Genomic DNA, 13,961 nt, shown 5'->3' with positions numbered 1-13,961 from the left:
AATAAATCTAAGGAGTTAAATCAGTATGTATAAAATTCTTTTTTGGGCGAGACAATTTTTATGGTCATTATCGATCTTAATTTCTTTAACGAACGTTATACTAACGTGTGTTTTTTTCTTTCAGGTCAATGTATCGAATACGTGTAAAATTATAATTTAAATGTAAAGTATCAATAAATGACGACATTATTGCTTTTCTGATATTGTGTTTCCAGCTTGTTGTTTAATCATCCAATTGTATGATATCGCAATGAATATTAATGAATATGAAATCATCGTACGTAACTATTAAAATCACACTAATTTTTTTTTTCCAACTATAGTAATTTAATATTTCCGACCAGAGCTAATATTATAATTCTTGATTTCCCGATTCAGAAACAAATAATCCAATCACATAATTAGCTTATGTAAAGTTTTTTTTTCATAGAAAGAAAAAATTAATTAAAATGATTGATAATAAATTTTTATCGAAATTATCGCAAAATTTACTTGAAATTTTGAACGATGATGAATATTATGATATTACAATTGAAGTTGGTAATGACCCAGACGTAAAAATATTTCGAGCTCATATGGTTATTTTGAATTATCGTTCTTCTCATTTGCGAAGAATTTTATCAACAAATAAAAAGAAGAATGATGGAACTTTAGCACATATTAAATTACCAAATATTTTACCGGAAATTTTTCAAGCAATCTTAAGGTAGGAAGCAAGAATTAAATTATTATTTTATTATAATAAATACTATTTGATTTTTTATAATTTATTTCAGATATATTTACGGAGGAAGTCTTTCGATAGGAAAATATGATACTTCAGATATAATTAAAATCTTGATTGCCGCCAATGAACTTAGTCTTCAAGAATTAGTTGAATATTTACAATTATCTTTGATTGAAAATAATGCAAATTGGATGGAGCAGAATTTTAATCTTATTTATCAAACGAGTTTCATAAATGATTCTTTCTTGGAACTTCGAAAATATTGTATTGATTTAATATCCAAAGAACCAGGCAAGATATTTATTTCGCCAAATTACTCTTTAATTTCAGAAAAAATTTTGATTTCGCTCATTCAAAATAAAAATCTTCAAATGAGTGAAGTTCAAGTTTGGAAAAATGTTCTTAAATGGGGACATGCTCAAAATCCTGAACTTTCTTCTGATCCTGCAAGTTTGTCAAAAGATGATTTCAATGTACTAAAGAATACTTTACAACATTGTATTCCTTTTATTAGATTCTATAATTTAACTTCTAAGGAAATTTCAGACACAGTAATTCCTTATAGGGATATATTACCTGAAGAATTGTATGTGGATGTATTAAGAACCTTACTAAATTTACATCCTGATAGCATGTCAATTATTAAATCAAAACCTCGTAAATCAATAAATGTTGATTCAAATATCATTACATTTAAACATGCTGAATTAATCTCGAGATGGATTGACAAATTAAGTATTACAGATAAGTTGACATCTTCATATGAATTCAAATTAATACTTCGTGGAACACGTGATGGTTTTGCACCTAGTAAATTTCATGAGATCTGTGATGGCAAATCTTGCACTGTATCGATCATTAAAGTGAAGAATAGTAACGAAATTCTTGGAGGTTATAATCCAATCGAGTGGTTATGGCGTCACTAATGATAGTTTTATTTTCTCTTTTGAGAGTGTTGATAGTATCGAAAAACATATTTTGAGTCATGTGAAGAATGAACAATTTGCTGTATTTAATTTACGTGATTGTGGTCCATTATTTGGTGAATATGGTGATGACCTTACTATAAAGGGTCTCGATAAGAGTTATAGTAACAAACGTTCTTACAAAAAGCGAATCAGAAAAATTGAAGATAGGTTCTTTGCAAAAGAATATGAAGTCTTTCAAATTATGAAAAAAGGTTAATATTCATCAATATTTGTAGCAAATTTATTTTCATTTTTTTACATCTTTAAATTTTAGTTTCAAAAATTGTGTATAATTAATTATGTACTTATTTATTAATTCTTTGTTTTCAAAGATAAAAATTTATAGAGACAATTCAACCAAATTGAAATCTGATCGTTAGCTACTATGACGTTACCAATAGTAATGGTTTATATTCTCTTTAATTTAAATAGTCATAGATAAGAATTTTCCGTTTTATTGTTTTTTTTTTTGAAATCATGTTAGGCATAAGCCGTCGCGTTGCGCCGGAGATGATACTTGCCCATCAAGTAAGAGAGTAATAATAAGTTAATAACACACTGATATTTTATTTGCCATGCAGTGTGAATAGGTCTAGTTTTTTATTATTATAATAATGGCATTAGTAGGAAATAAATGTAATAAATTACACAATTTATATGATTATACAAATAATAATGAATTGCGTGCAAGTGTTATACAATACTATATGAAATATTATTATTAAATGAAAATTTTATTTATCACACGAAACAAATGTTGTAGTACTGTGAAATTTATAAATTCATTACAAAATCAATTTTGTATAAGTACTAGTTTATTGTTACATTGTTACAAAAAAAAATCCTTTTTTTTTTATCTTAAAAAATTTAAAAAAAATTACATCCTCTGTTGAAAAAATATACATATATATTGTTACCATATCTCATAGAAATTCATTATAGCAATCTATTGTTATAAAAAAGAAAATATCTCACTAATTAATATGAAAAAAAAAATTCCTAGAAAAATTAATATAACAATCTATTGTTATGAAAAAAAAAATTCCCAGAAAAATTAATTATAACGATCTATTGTTACAAAAAATAAATAAATAAGTACTAATTATGTTAGTCTATTATTGAGCTTGATACAAAATAATATTATTATTAATAATAAGAATCGGGAAAAAAGGCAATTTCCGTGGCGCCGCAACATCGATCCAAACCTAAATGGTGAAAGAATGTATTTGGGAAAAAAAAAATTCGGTTTGAAAGAAAAAAAGTCAAACCGAAAGAGGAAAAGGGGAAAAAAAATTTCGGATTGGAAAAAAAGCCAACCGGAGAAAAAAAAAATTCAAAAGAAAAAGAAAAAAAAATTTGGGGGAAAGAAAAAGGATAACGAAAGAAATCGGTTTTTTTTAAAAAAAAAGGGTCCAAAAAGACCGAAAAAAAAATTCAAAAAAAATAATAATAATTATGGTCTAGAAAAAAAAGACTGAAAAAAAATAATATAAGTCTTAAAAGATTATTTAATAAAAAAAAAATAATAATAATTTTTCGGTTTTGGAAAAAAAACAAAATCTAAATGGGTAAAAGAATGAAAAAAAAACAAAAAAAGAAAGAGGGAAAAAAATGAAAAATTTTTTAAAAAAAGAAAAAAAAGGAAGTGTTTCGAAAGAGAAAAGAGAAATTTGAAAAAAAAGAAAGAACCATTTGTAAAAGATCGGTTCAAGAAAAAAAAATGAAAATTAAAAAAAAAGGGGAACCGAAAAAATTTAGATCGGTTAAAATTTCATTAACCGGAATTGGATTAGATGGTACAACATGACTTGCCGATCAAGCGGGTCTTAATTATAAAGAATCTGGATCAGTAATTCTCACACAAACATTTTTTTAATTAGATAGATTCTTCAAAATTTCAGCGAAATAAAAGTTTTAAAATTTCAATAAACTCATACTTCAGAAAAATGTGAGTTTTAGCATTTTACAATGTAAGTTATTCAACAAGTACAATACATGTCAATTTTTATATGCTTATTACTAAAAATATTACGATAGTATTTTATTGAATTGCAACCACAAATTGTAGCTGATTATAATAATTCTTAATTCTCCTTTACTAATTATAGTAATTTAATGTTACTGACTAGAATTAAACAAAAATGATTTGTAACGATTTGTAATCCTTGTTTTCCAAATTTAGAAACAAATATTTAAGGTGATCCAATCATAAATTCTTTTGAAAATTTCTTTTTCTTAAAAAAATTAATTATATTAATTATAATGGGTGACAATAAATTTTTATCAGAATTATCCCAAAATTTACTCGAAATTTTGAACGATGAAGAATATTATGATATTACAATTGAAGTTGGTAATGACCCAGATGTAAAAATATTTCGAGCTCATATGGTTATTTTAAACTATCGTTCTTCTTATCTGCGAAGAATTTTATCAACAAATAAAAAGAAAAATGATGAAGCTTTAATACATATTAAATTACCAAATATTTCACCGGAAATTTTTCAAGCAATTTTAAGGTTAGTAATTGTTCAATTATTATTATCTTATTTTAATTAATTTGATTATTAAAAAAAAAAATTTTATTTAGGTATATTTATGGAGGAAAATTTCTTTTTGGAGAATATGATACTTCAGATATTATTAAAATCTTAGTTGCTGCCAATGAGCTTAACCTTCAAGAATTAGTTAAATATTTACAAACTTCTTTGATTGAAAATAATTCAGACTGGATAGAGAAAAATTTTAATTTTATTTATCAAACAAGCTTTGAAAATAATGAAAATAATTCTTTCTTGGAACTTCAAAAATATTGTACCGATTTAATATCCAAAGAGCCAGACAAAATTTTCAAATCATTAAATTTTTCATCAATTTCAGAAAAAATTTTGATTTCTCTTATTCAAAGTGATAATCTTCAAATGAATGAAATTCAAGTTTGGGAAAATGTTCTTAAATGGGGACATGCTCAACACCCTGAACTTTCTTCTGATCCTACAAGATTGTCAAAAGATGATATTAGTGTATTGAAGAATACTTTACAACATTGCATTCCTTTTATTAGATTTTATAATTTAACTTCAAAAGAAATTTTAGATTCGGTAATACCTTATAGGGAAATTCTACCGGAGGAATTATTTGTGGATTTATTTAGAACTTATTTAAGTTTACATCCTGACAGCAAGCCAATCGATAAATTGAAACCTCGTAATTTTCACAAACAAAAAAATGTTGATTCAAAAGTCATTACGTTTCAACATGCTGAATTAATCTCGAAATGGGTTGACAAATTAAGTACTACAGATAAGTTGACTTCTTCGTATGAATTCAAATTAATACTTCGTGGTTCTCGTGATGGGTTTTCACCTAGTAAATTCCATGAGATTTGTGATGACCAATCTCGCACTGTATCGGTCATTAAAGTGAAGAATAGTAACGAAATTCTTGGAGGCTATAATCCAATTGAATGGAAACATGACGAACGTGTTTATGGCGTTACTAATAATAGTTTTATATTCTCTTTTGAGAGTGTTGATAGCGTCGAAAAACATATATTAAGTCGTGTGAAGAATGAACAATATGCTATATTTAATGTACGTAATTGCGGTCCATTATTTGGTGAATATGGTGAAGACCTTGCCATATATGGTGATGATTTTTATGAAAAGAGTTATTGTAGAAAACGTTCTTATGAACCAATAAGAAAAACCGAAAATCGGTTTTCTGTGGAGGAATATGAAGTTTTTCAAATTATTAAAAAATAGACGGTTAACATTCTTCCAAGAGTTTGTCACAAATTACCAGATTGGAAATATTCATTTGTAATATAGAAATTGTAAAAATAAATTAAAGATATATTTATAATGACCTAAAAAATGAACTTATTTAATAATATATTGTACTGTAAATCGGCATTATTTGTTCAATTTTAAATTAGTTGGGTATTATTCTTCGATCTCATGATCGTTCGAAATTTGTGATCATCAAAAGCAGAATTTTCGGAAGATATTTTTCAATATAAAAATTTGGTTACAATGGTAGTTTCATATTCTCTCTAATATAACCAGAGATAAAAGAATTTGCCGTTATATATTGTGTAATTTTTATAAAAATGATCAAATAATTAAAAATCAAATTATTCGCCATCGAATTATATTACATTTTTTTATTTGGGATCTTCGACAAAATCAAATAACGTAGTAAGCTTTATTACTTTACTATTTTAATATTACAAGTATAACACGTGCTTACCTAAATGGGAATAAATCATATTAAGTTTGCGATATGTAAAGAAATGTGTCGAATACATGCAAAATTATAATTTATAAATAGGCTATCACTCTTAAATTATTTTTACTGCAATGAATTATGAATGTTGGCCGCAAAGGTGACTAATTTCTTTTTCCAATTATAGTAATTTAGTATTACCGACCAGAATTAACAAATAATGATTTGCCAATTCTTGATTTCCCGATTCAGAAAACAAATATTTAAAGTTTACCAATCACATGATTAGCACTTTTAGAATTTTTTTTATAAAAAAAAATTTTACAATGAGCGATAATAAATTTTTATCAGAATTATCCCAAAATTTACTTGAAATTTTGAACGATGAAGAATATTATGATATTACAATTGAAGTTGGTAGTGATCCTAACGTGAAAATATTTCGAGCTCATATGGTTATTTTAAACTATCGTTCTTCTTATTTACGAAGAATTTTATCAAAAAATGAAAGGAAAAATGATGGAACTTTATCACATATTAAATTACCAACTATTTCACCAGAAATTTTTCAATCAATTTTAAGGTTAGAAACTTAAATTATTATTATCTTGCTTTTATTAATTTGATTATTAAAAAAATTTTTTTATTTAGGTATATTTATGGAGGAAAATTTCTTTTTGAAGAATATGATACTTTAGATGGTATTATTAAAATCTTAGTTGCTGCCAATGAGCTTAATCTTCAAGAATTAGTTAAATATTTACAAACCTCTTTGATTGAAAATAATTCGGACTGGATAGAGCAAAATTTTAATTTTATTTATCAAACAAGTTTTGAAAATAATTCTTTCCTGGATCTTCAAAAATATTGTACCGATTTAATATCCAAAGAACCGGACAAAATTTTCAAATCATTAAATTTCTCATCAATTTCAGAAAAAGTTTTGATTTCTCTTATTCAAAGTGATGAACTCCAAATGAGCGAAGTTCAAGTTTGGGAAAATGTTCTTAATTGGGGACATGCTCAAAATCTTGAACTTTCATCTGATCCTGCAAAATTATCAAAAGATGATTTCAGTATATTAAAGAATACTTTACAACATTGCATTCCTTTTATTAGATTTTATAATTTAACTTCAAAAGAAATTTTAGATTCGGTAATACCTTATAGGGAAATTCTACCGGAGGAATTATTTGTGGATTTATTTAAAACTTTTTTAAGTCTATTACATCCTGATAGCATGCCAATCGCTAAATTAAAACCTCGAAAATTAAAAAATGTCGATTCAAATATCATTACATTTAAACACGCGGAAATAATCTCGAAGTGGATTGACAAGTTAAGTACTACAGATAAGTTAACATCTTCATATAAATTCAAATTAATACTTCGTGGGTCTCGTGATGGGTTTTCACCTAGTAAATTCCATGAGATCTGTGATGGCCAGTCTTGTACAGTATCGGTCATTAAAGTGAAGAATAGTAACGAAATTCTTGGGGGTTATAATCCAATTGAATGGAAGCATGACGAACGTGTTTATGGCGTTACTAATAATAGTTTTATATTCTCTTTTGAGAGTGTTGATAGCGTCGAAAAACATATTTTAAGTTGTGTGAAGAATGAACAACATGCTATATTTAATGCACGTAATTGCGGTCCATTATTTGGTAATCATGGTTATGATCTTGCTATATTTGGTGATAATTTTTATGAAAAGAGTTATTGTAGAAAAAATTCTTATAAAAAACGAATAAGAAAAACCGAAAATACGTTTTCCGTAGAGGAATATGAAGTTTTTCAAATTATTAAAGAAATGGACGGTTAACAAACTTTAAGAATTTGTCACAAATTTATCAGATTCCATGGAGTTATTATTTGTTTTTTTCCTGCATCATTAAAATTGTAATCAAAATAAAAATTAGAAAAATAAAAAATATAAAAAATATGCCATGACATCTTTTACATAATATAGTAAATGAATTACATCATATCTTTAAAAATAAATTCGGGAAAAGTGAAAGCTGAAAGGAATGTGTCGAATACGAAAAATTATAATTTACAAGTATCACTAATATTATTAAATTATTATATCGATAGATCACTGTACACATTAACCAAAATTATACTAGCAATGTAACGATTGTAATTCTTGATTTCCCGATTCAGAAATCAAATATTTAAGGTTAATCCAATTACAAAATTAGCTTATGTAAAGTTTCTTTTTTCATAGAAAGAAAAAAAATTAATTAAAATGAGTGATAATAAATTTTTATCGAAATTATCACAAAATTTACTTGAAATCTTGAACGATGAAGAATATTATGATATTACAATTGAAGTTGGTAATGACCCTAGCGTAAAAATATTTCGAGCTCATATGGTTATTTTAAATTATCGTTCTCCTTATTTGCGAAGAATTTTGTCAACAAATAAAAAGAAGAATGATGGAATTTTAACACATATTAAATTACCAAATATTTTACCTGAAATTTTTCAAGCAATCTTAAGGTAAGAAAAGAAGCAAGAATTAAATTATTATTTTATTATAATAAATACTATATAATTTTATAATTTGATTCAGATATATTTACGGAGGAAGTCTTTCGATAGGAAAATATGATACTTCAGATATCATTAAAATCTTGATTGCCGCCAATGAACTTAATCTTCAAGAATTAGTTGAATATTTACAATTAACTTTGATTAAAAATAATGCCAATTGGATGGAGCAGAATTTTAATTTTATTTATCAAACGAGTTTCGTAAATGATTCTTTCTTGGAACTTCAAAAATATTGTACTGATTTAATTTCCAAAGAGCCAGAAAAGATATTTAATTCATCAAATTATTCTTTAATTTCAGAAAAAATTTTGATTTCGCTCATTCAAAATGAAAATCTTCAAATGAGTGAAGTTCAAGTTTGGGAAAATGTTCTTAAATGGGGACATGCTCAAAATCCTGAACTTTCCTCTGATCCTGCAAGTTTGTCAAAAGACGATTTCAATGTATTAAAGAATACTTTACAACATTGTATTCCTTTTATTAGATTCTATAATTTAACTTCTAAGGAAATTTCAGACACAGTAATTCCTTATAGGGATATATTGCCTAAAGAATTATATGTGGATTTATTAAGTACCTTACTAAACTTACATCCTGATAGCATGTCAATTATTAAATCAAAACCTCGTAAATCAATAAATGTTGATTCAAATATCATTACATTTAAACATGCTGAATTAATCTTGAAATGGATTGATAAATTAAGTATTACAGATAAGTTGACATCTTCATATGAATTCAAATTAATACTTCGTGGAACTCGTGATGGCTTTGCACCAAGTAAATTCCATGAGATCTGTGATGGCCAATCTCGCACTGTATCGGTCATTAAAGTGAATGACAGCAACGAAATTCTTGGAGGTTATAATCCAATTGAGTGGAAATCTGAATGTAGTTATAGCGTTACTAAGGATAGTTTTATATTCTCTTTTGAGAGTGTTGATAGTATCGAAAAACATATTTTAAGTCGTGTGAAGGATGAACAATCTGCTATATTTAATGCACGTAATTGCGGTCCATTATTTGGCAAACAAGGTGATGACCTTACTATAAGGGATCGCGATAAGAGTTATAGTAAAAAATGTTCTTACAAAAAGCGAATCAGAAAAATTGAAGATAGGTTCTTTGCGGAGGAATATGAAGTCTTTCAAATTATAAAAAAAAGTTAATTTAATATTTTTCAAATTTGAAGCAAATTTATCAAGGTACTGTAATTTCATTTTATTAAATTTTAAGGTTATATTTATTGTGTAAAATTAAATATCTGTTATCGTGGCTATAACATTACCAATTGATTTATATTCTCTTTAATCTAAAATAGTCATAAATAAGAGTTTTCTGTTTGATTATTCTTTTTTTTGTAATCATATTAAAAAGATCAAGGAAATTAAAAGCTAATTTGTCATCAGATTATGAAGCAATTTATTTTTTGTCATCGATCCTTCAAAATTGTATTGTAAAATAAGAAGATTTAAAATTTCAATAAAACCCTTGCATCCAACAAAATGCAAGCTTTAGCATTTTACATTGTATGATATTCAACAAGTACAATTTAAGTACAGAACATGTTGAAAAGCTAAAATAAAAGAGAGGTAACAATGTAAATTAATTAGATAAAATACATCACCTTGAAAACGTAAAGCGAATATGTAACACCCGTTTTTTTTTACTATGATCGATATATTATAATTGAGGCATTAAACACGAACTAGTGTATATGTGTAGATAAATGATTTTAAAATTAACGATCCATGAATATAATTCCGGTCAAAATTTTCTTAATTCTAGCCAAACTAGTAATGCCGCCTAAAATCGGTCATAATTGAAAATTTCAGGTCAAATGAAACACCTCATTTGTACAAAATAATTCTTAAACTAAATACTTATTGTTAAACTCGAAGTATTATTACAAAATTTTTTCAAATACTCTGTTTTTTAAGTTAGATGGCGTTTTTTTGTTTTTTTTTATATTAAAAATAAAAAATGATGTGAATACTTGAAATTTGTTGAATCTATTGAGCAATGTGAGTCTTTAAATTAAAAAAATATATATTTTATAAATTAAAGTGTATAAATTCAAGTAAATTTTCAGCAAATACAATTCAGTTTCATTAAAAAAAAAAATCATTTTTTTTATTTATTTCAACTACAGAAAAAATTTCGCATGTTTCTTGCGGTCCTAATTCTCATTTTAATGACACTCGGAGAGACATCATTTAGCTTCTTTTTAATCTCCCTGCTAAAAATGTTACGTGAACTTTTGGTTTGATGTATTTTCTTTAATTCCTCGAGCCTCGTAGACATAACTTCACGTCCTTTGTTTTTTGAGTAAGCTTCAGCTCGATCTATTTTCTTATTCAAGATGCGATACTTGGATGCATCTGAGCTCTGTTCACGAAGTGAATTTGTGATACAATCCGTCTCCACGTCTTCTTCTATTTCCGTTAACTCAAGATTTGGACCTTTACTCTCCAACTGATTCAAAAACGCTTTCACTTTCAACGGTAGGCCCTCCGAAGACTAATTTTTTTGTCAGCTTCATCTGAAATTGTACTGGACTCTTGTATGCTACAGTGATCCACAATAAACATTCTTATATCTTCTCTGCAATTAGGAAATGGACAAAACGAACCCTTCAGAGTATATGTACAAATAGTATGATGGGTGTGTCCGCTGAGCGTTTTGCCGCTCAACCACGTTCATTGACATGAGTATAGTTTATTATTATACAGGCGTGGTTGAGCGGCAAGACGGTCATATTGGACCGTTGCATATATAACATGGATCTGGTCTTTGATCTTTGACTCGATTTAGGTCTTCTGTTTGAAATTGATTAATAATATGCATTGTCAGTTTTGCAAGGAATTCTATAGTTGAGTAAAGTGGAAAAAGATACAAATATGTAAGCGTTACCTTTTTATATTCTTCGAAAAGGCGTTCTTATTAATTAGTATGAATGCCGACATGGCAATTTTCACATAACCATAATTGAATAAGATAATCCCATAATGCTCCTTATGCTATTTCATGAAAAAATAGGCCAGTTTCATTGAAGCTATTCCTTGAATATCAAAAGTATGTTGAAGAGAAGACAGTAAAGACAATAAATTAGTACGAAGTTAAAGACAATAAACTATTGAGAGACAATAAAAAAGATTATTTACTAGCAGACATAACTATCATAACAATCAAAGAATATGATACCATCGTTAAAAAATAATAAACGCAATTTACCGACGTTCTCCTGATTATCATGTCAATCGTGTCACTGCTAGGACGCAATACGGCAATAGACAACCATGGAGCATTAATATCAAATCTCCGGTTTCAATTTAACCTATTTTAACCTGAAACTGATAAAACGAAAATAGACAAGTGGTCAGTTTTTTTTTCGATTTTACCTATGTCATACCTTTATGTTGAACGTCTATCATTTTATATTTGTCTAAATTAACAAGCGCTGATCACCTCCATAATTTTCAGAAAATGAGCGTTTGACATGATTGATAACACTAAATATTCAAAATAATAATCACAAATCACTTTTGCCAAGAAAAATTTTTTATTAATACACGCAAAGATAAATTCAAAGTTCAGGACATAGCCCGTGATAAATGATGGAGTTTCTACCAATGATTAATCCTACAGTCTAACTAACCATCTGACATTTACGTGACTGGGAAATTTGTTCCGTGCCCTTTACGAAATGCCTATAAATACATGTTTATTAATGATAAGAAACTAGGATTACGAGAAATCGCAGTACAAGATTGTGAAATAATAAATTCTTACGCATTATATCTATCTAGCAAGTTAGAATATTTGAGCCGTTCCTCCTCAAAAAGCTTTCCCTTCTTTTTTGTGTCCGCCCGACTTGCTATCCAGGAGTCAATCTCGCCATTATCGTTAATTAGGATGTTTTCCTCCCGAATGTCATTGTGAAGGATGCCATTCTCTGTTCACTTCCTCGAAAAAATCCCTCCATAGAAGCACTCTTGTTGGTGGGTCACCATTGACCTATGTAGTGGTCTTTGATGTAGTGCATTTCGGAGAATATGTTATGGGTGGTGGAATACACGACAACGCCTCTTCCAAACTGAGAACTCGAAAATGTGTTAGGGCAAATGACGAAAAATTACGAACTGTAACAGACACTTACGTGGCAATTTTACGATAACATGAATACATTCTTCAGCCAGTGAGTCAGGGAAGTACTTCGAAATCTCTTTTGTTGCAAGTAGTTCGGGTTGGTTTTGTAATGTGAGATTGCTCAAGAGATCTTCGCGATCGTCAGGAATTTCTACCTTCCATAGCTTAAGCTTTTCTGTAGGAAAATTGTCGAACTCTGGTGCCTTTTCCGCCTTGATAACTTTTTTTGAGTTCGTCCCTACTAATTTTAACTGAGAAAACATTTGCAGTCGTGTTTCCTTTGACGAGACAGAGTAACGTAATAGACATTTTCGGTTTAAATAGAATTTTTTGTGAAATTTTATTGGCTAAACTAACGTACGTGAGGACAAGAGTGAAAAAATTTTATTTGCGGAAAAAAAAAATACCAAAGTGGTACTATATGTGAGGAAATCAATTGTTACACTGTTCCTGCACCGTGTTGCAAAAATATTCCGAGCTGTTGATCGCTACTCCGGATTTAAATTGGATCGGAGCAATAGAGAATGATAGGATATCACGTGAGTGAGAAACTTGGCTTTGATCGCGTCCTCTATAGCCTTACTAATGTCATTATCGATAACTCGTAGTATAATTTGTATAAATTTTCAACACTCTTGAGAAGGGTTTTTTTATTAGTATACCATTTTCTGTATCTAATGTTATATGCATCCTCATTTAGAAATAACATCACGGCGGTATTTCTTACATATTCATCTGGATTCTCTTCTTGTCGTAACCTGCTTACATAACTGGCATATTCTCTTATGAACTTACTGTCCTTCTTGTAACGTGCACGGTACGTAAACCCTTACCTTCTATATAATATGATCGCACGTTGAAATAATTTTCTAATTCGTTTATAGACCCAAACCTTCTAGTATCTCTTTAGGTATATTATCCCCCATATTTCTCCATTGTTATTTTAATAAACAAATAAATTAATCTCATTGTTTGTCTTTAATAGGACGTTTTACTAAAAAGGGTAGGGATTGTAAATTAACAAAAAAAAATAAAAAAAAAATATCATAACGCCCATCTCCATTATTAATATAACACGGAAGATCTGAGTTTTGATCCGATGACATGTTTAAATGCTAAATATTTTAAATATTATTTATGTCAAACTCGTATTCTTTTGAGATATATACTAAAAATAATGATTCTAAATTTCATTATTAACGAAGTACTTTTTACGGGTTGTCTAAATTAGTGCCTCGACCCGTATCCGGATCAATCCGGATTGATCCGGATTTTTTTTTTTCGGATATCCGGATTTTCACGGTTTTCATCCGGATTATAAACCGGAT

At 27.9% G+C, this 13,961-nt stretch overlaps 5 protein-coding genes across 5 annotated transcripts; 4 read left to right on the top strand and 1 right to left on the bottom strand.

The window, feature by feature from the left end:
• Positions 1-449: 449 nt before the first annotated feature.
• OCT59_020971 (uncharacterized protein) lies at positions 450-1,653 on the top strand (the record flags this gene model as incomplete). Its single annotated transcript, XM_025323177.2, has 2 exons — positions 450-706; positions 777-1,653. The coding sequence occupies 2 exons, from the start codon at positions 450-452 to the stop codon at positions 1,651-1,653; spliced, it is 1,134 nt and encodes a 377-aa protein (XP_025164243.2).
• A 2,304-nt stretch (positions 1,654-3,957) lies between these two features.
• On the top strand, positions 3,958-5,459 carry OCT59_020970 (uncharacterized protein; the record flags this gene model as incomplete). The annotated part of the gene is made up of 2 exons (XM_066149530.1): positions 3,958-4,214; positions 4,286-5,459. 2 exons carry the CDS (start codon positions 3,958-3,960, stop codon positions 5,457-5,459), a joined length of 1,431 nt encoding a protein of 476 aa, XP_065990426.1.
• Positions 5,460-6,218: 759 nt separating this feature from the next.
• Positions 6,219-7,852, top strand: OCT59_020969 (uncharacterized protein). The gene is made up of 2 exons (XM_025312207.2): positions 6,219-6,505; positions 6,574-7,852. Exons 1-2 carry the CDS (start codon positions 6,249-6,251, stop codon positions 7,745-7,747), a joined length of 1,431 nt encoding a protein of 476 aa, XP_025164130.2. The 5' UTR covers positions 6,219-6,248; the 3' UTR covers positions 7,748-7,852.
• Positions 7,853-8,173: 321 nt separating this feature from the next.
• OCT59_020968 (uncharacterized protein) lies at positions 8,174-9,653 on the top strand (the record flags this gene model as incomplete). Its single annotated transcript, XM_025316524.2, has 2 exons — positions 8,174-8,430; positions 8,504-9,653. The coding sequence occupies 2 exons, from the start codon at positions 8,174-8,176 to the stop codon at positions 9,651-9,653; spliced, it is 1,407 nt and encodes a 468-aa protein (XP_025180283.2).
• A 973-nt stretch (positions 9,654-10,626) lies between these two features.
• Positions 10,627-11,450, bottom strand: OCT59_020967 (uncharacterized protein; the record flags this gene model as incomplete). The annotated part of the gene is made up of 3 exons (XM_066149529.1): positions 10,627-11,004; positions 11,237-11,303; positions 11,398-11,450. 3 exons carry the CDS (start codon positions 11,448-11,450, stop codon positions 10,627-10,629), a joined length of 498 nt encoding a protein of 165 aa, XP_065990425.1.
• Between the last annotated feature and the right edge of the window lie 2,511 nt (positions 11,451-13,961).

This window comes from Rhizophagus irregularis, chromosome 3 (assembly GCF_026210795.1).
Source record: "Rhizophagus irregularis chromosome 3, complete sequence".
NCBI classification, from domain to species: Eukaryota; Fungi; Glomeromycota; class Glomeromycetes; order Glomerales; family Glomeraceae; genus Rhizophagus; species Rhizophagus irregularis.
This window is presented reverse-complemented; position numbering and strand designations above follow the sequence as displayed.

Bases quoted from the DNA above. Each gene is read 5' to 3' on its own strand.
- OCT59_020969 (XM_025312207.2), top strand. From the start codon at position 6,249: ATGAGCGATAATAAATTTTTATCAGAATTATCCCAAAATTTACTTGAA. The intron at 6,506-6,573 runs GTTAGAAACTTA...TTTTTTATTTAG, and splicing joins ATTTTTCAATCAATTTTAAG to GTATATTTATGGAGGAAAAT.